This window comes from Notothenia coriiceps, unplaced genomic scaffold, assembly GCF_000735185.1.
Source record: "Notothenia coriiceps isolate Sejong01 unplaced genomic scaffold, NC01 NC01_scaffold00019448, whole genome shotgun sequence".
NCBI lineage: Eukaryota > Metazoa > Chordata > Actinopteri > Perciformes > Nototheniidae > Notothenia > Notothenia coriiceps.
This window is the reverse complement of record NW_011352149.1, coordinates 26,998-28,155: the sequence shown is the minus strand read 5'-3', so window position 1 is coordinate 28,155 and position 1,158 is coordinate 26,998. Positions and strand designations below refer to the sequence as shown.

At 38.8% G+C, this 1,158-nt stretch overlaps 1 protein-coding gene across 1 annotated transcript in view; it reads left to right on the top strand.

Annotated features, from left to right (window-relative positions):
• Positions 1–895, top strand: part of LOC104952051 (ataxin-7-like) — an 8,308-nt gene extending 7,413 nt beyond the window's left edge. Inside the window, exon 4 of the mRNA XM_010778808.1 lies at positions 891–895. Within this exon, the coding sequence (XP_010777110.1) occupies positions 891–895 (5 nt within the window). The remainder of the gene's footprint in view (positions 1–890) is intronic.
• Positions 896–1,158: the final 263 nt, after the last annotated feature.

Below are 1,158 nucleotides of genomic sequence, written 5' to 3'. Positions count from 1 at the left end.
TGTCCGTTTTTTTTCCAAATAAATTTATTGACAATTTCAATATCAACATTAGACGCCTTGTGCGCCTTTTCGGGGGTCGAACACTTAACCATTACGTTTTACTTTGCTTCTTTATTATGTAGATACGATTACTTTCTCTCGTTAAATCTCCTATTCCACTGTTTTGTTTCCAAGCATATAGATTCATATTCCTGTTCAACAGCGTACTGTGTTCTCCTTCAAAGATAAAAGCATGTCATAAATAGGAACACGCCAAATTAACTTAAGACAATATACAACTGCACGAAAGTAACCAACACAATGCGATATCCTGTTCATTTCAAAAGAGACATCTTGGGTTATTAACCTCATATAATATACAAACAACATTCTGGTAGAATGAACAAAATGAATGGAAGCGGTTTCGTGCTGATTAGCTAGATTACTTATAGGTGGTTTGTTTTTCACTGTGTAATGACAGTTAATGTATTCCAAAAGTTAGAGTTCCTTATTTGTACTAGGCTGAACTTGTGCAAAACTAAAACTAAAGAAACCTGGAATTGATGCATTTGGGACTGTTTTTTGCTTGTAACTCTTGTTGTATTGAACCGGTACGAACCCGTGACTAAGGTGGGTATCGGTTTTGAAATTTATGTATTGGCCGATTATCAAGAATCCGGTTCTTTATCGAGTTTCCCCGTTTCGACTTAGCAAAATTGTAAAAGAGGTCAAACGTTTAGATAACAAAAATATCTTTATTCTTTTAAGCTTTAACTGACATTTTTACAAATAAAAAAATATACATGCAATACAAATGTATTACACAATAGCTGTGCTTTATCTTAACTGAGCTATGCCTGTGGCAAGCTATTAATAGGCATTACACTGTGCCTTGTCTTTTTCTTTTTTAGTGTAGTGGAGCCTCACTTCAGAGCGTCTTTGGTGTTATGAAGTGACTGAGCTTGTGAACTGTCTACTGGAGGGCGGGGGAAGCCTCACTGCGGGGCAACTGTGGACCTCTGTCGCCTGTCAGCGCAACTTACATGATGCAGTTTTTAAAAATTAAGGGCGGTGCCGGACGTCAGCGATCAGAGCCAGCCGTCAATGGCCTGCTGATGACCGGCCATTCTTTGATTCTCCAGAACACACAGATGGCCGGGTCCTCCTACCCTGTATTCC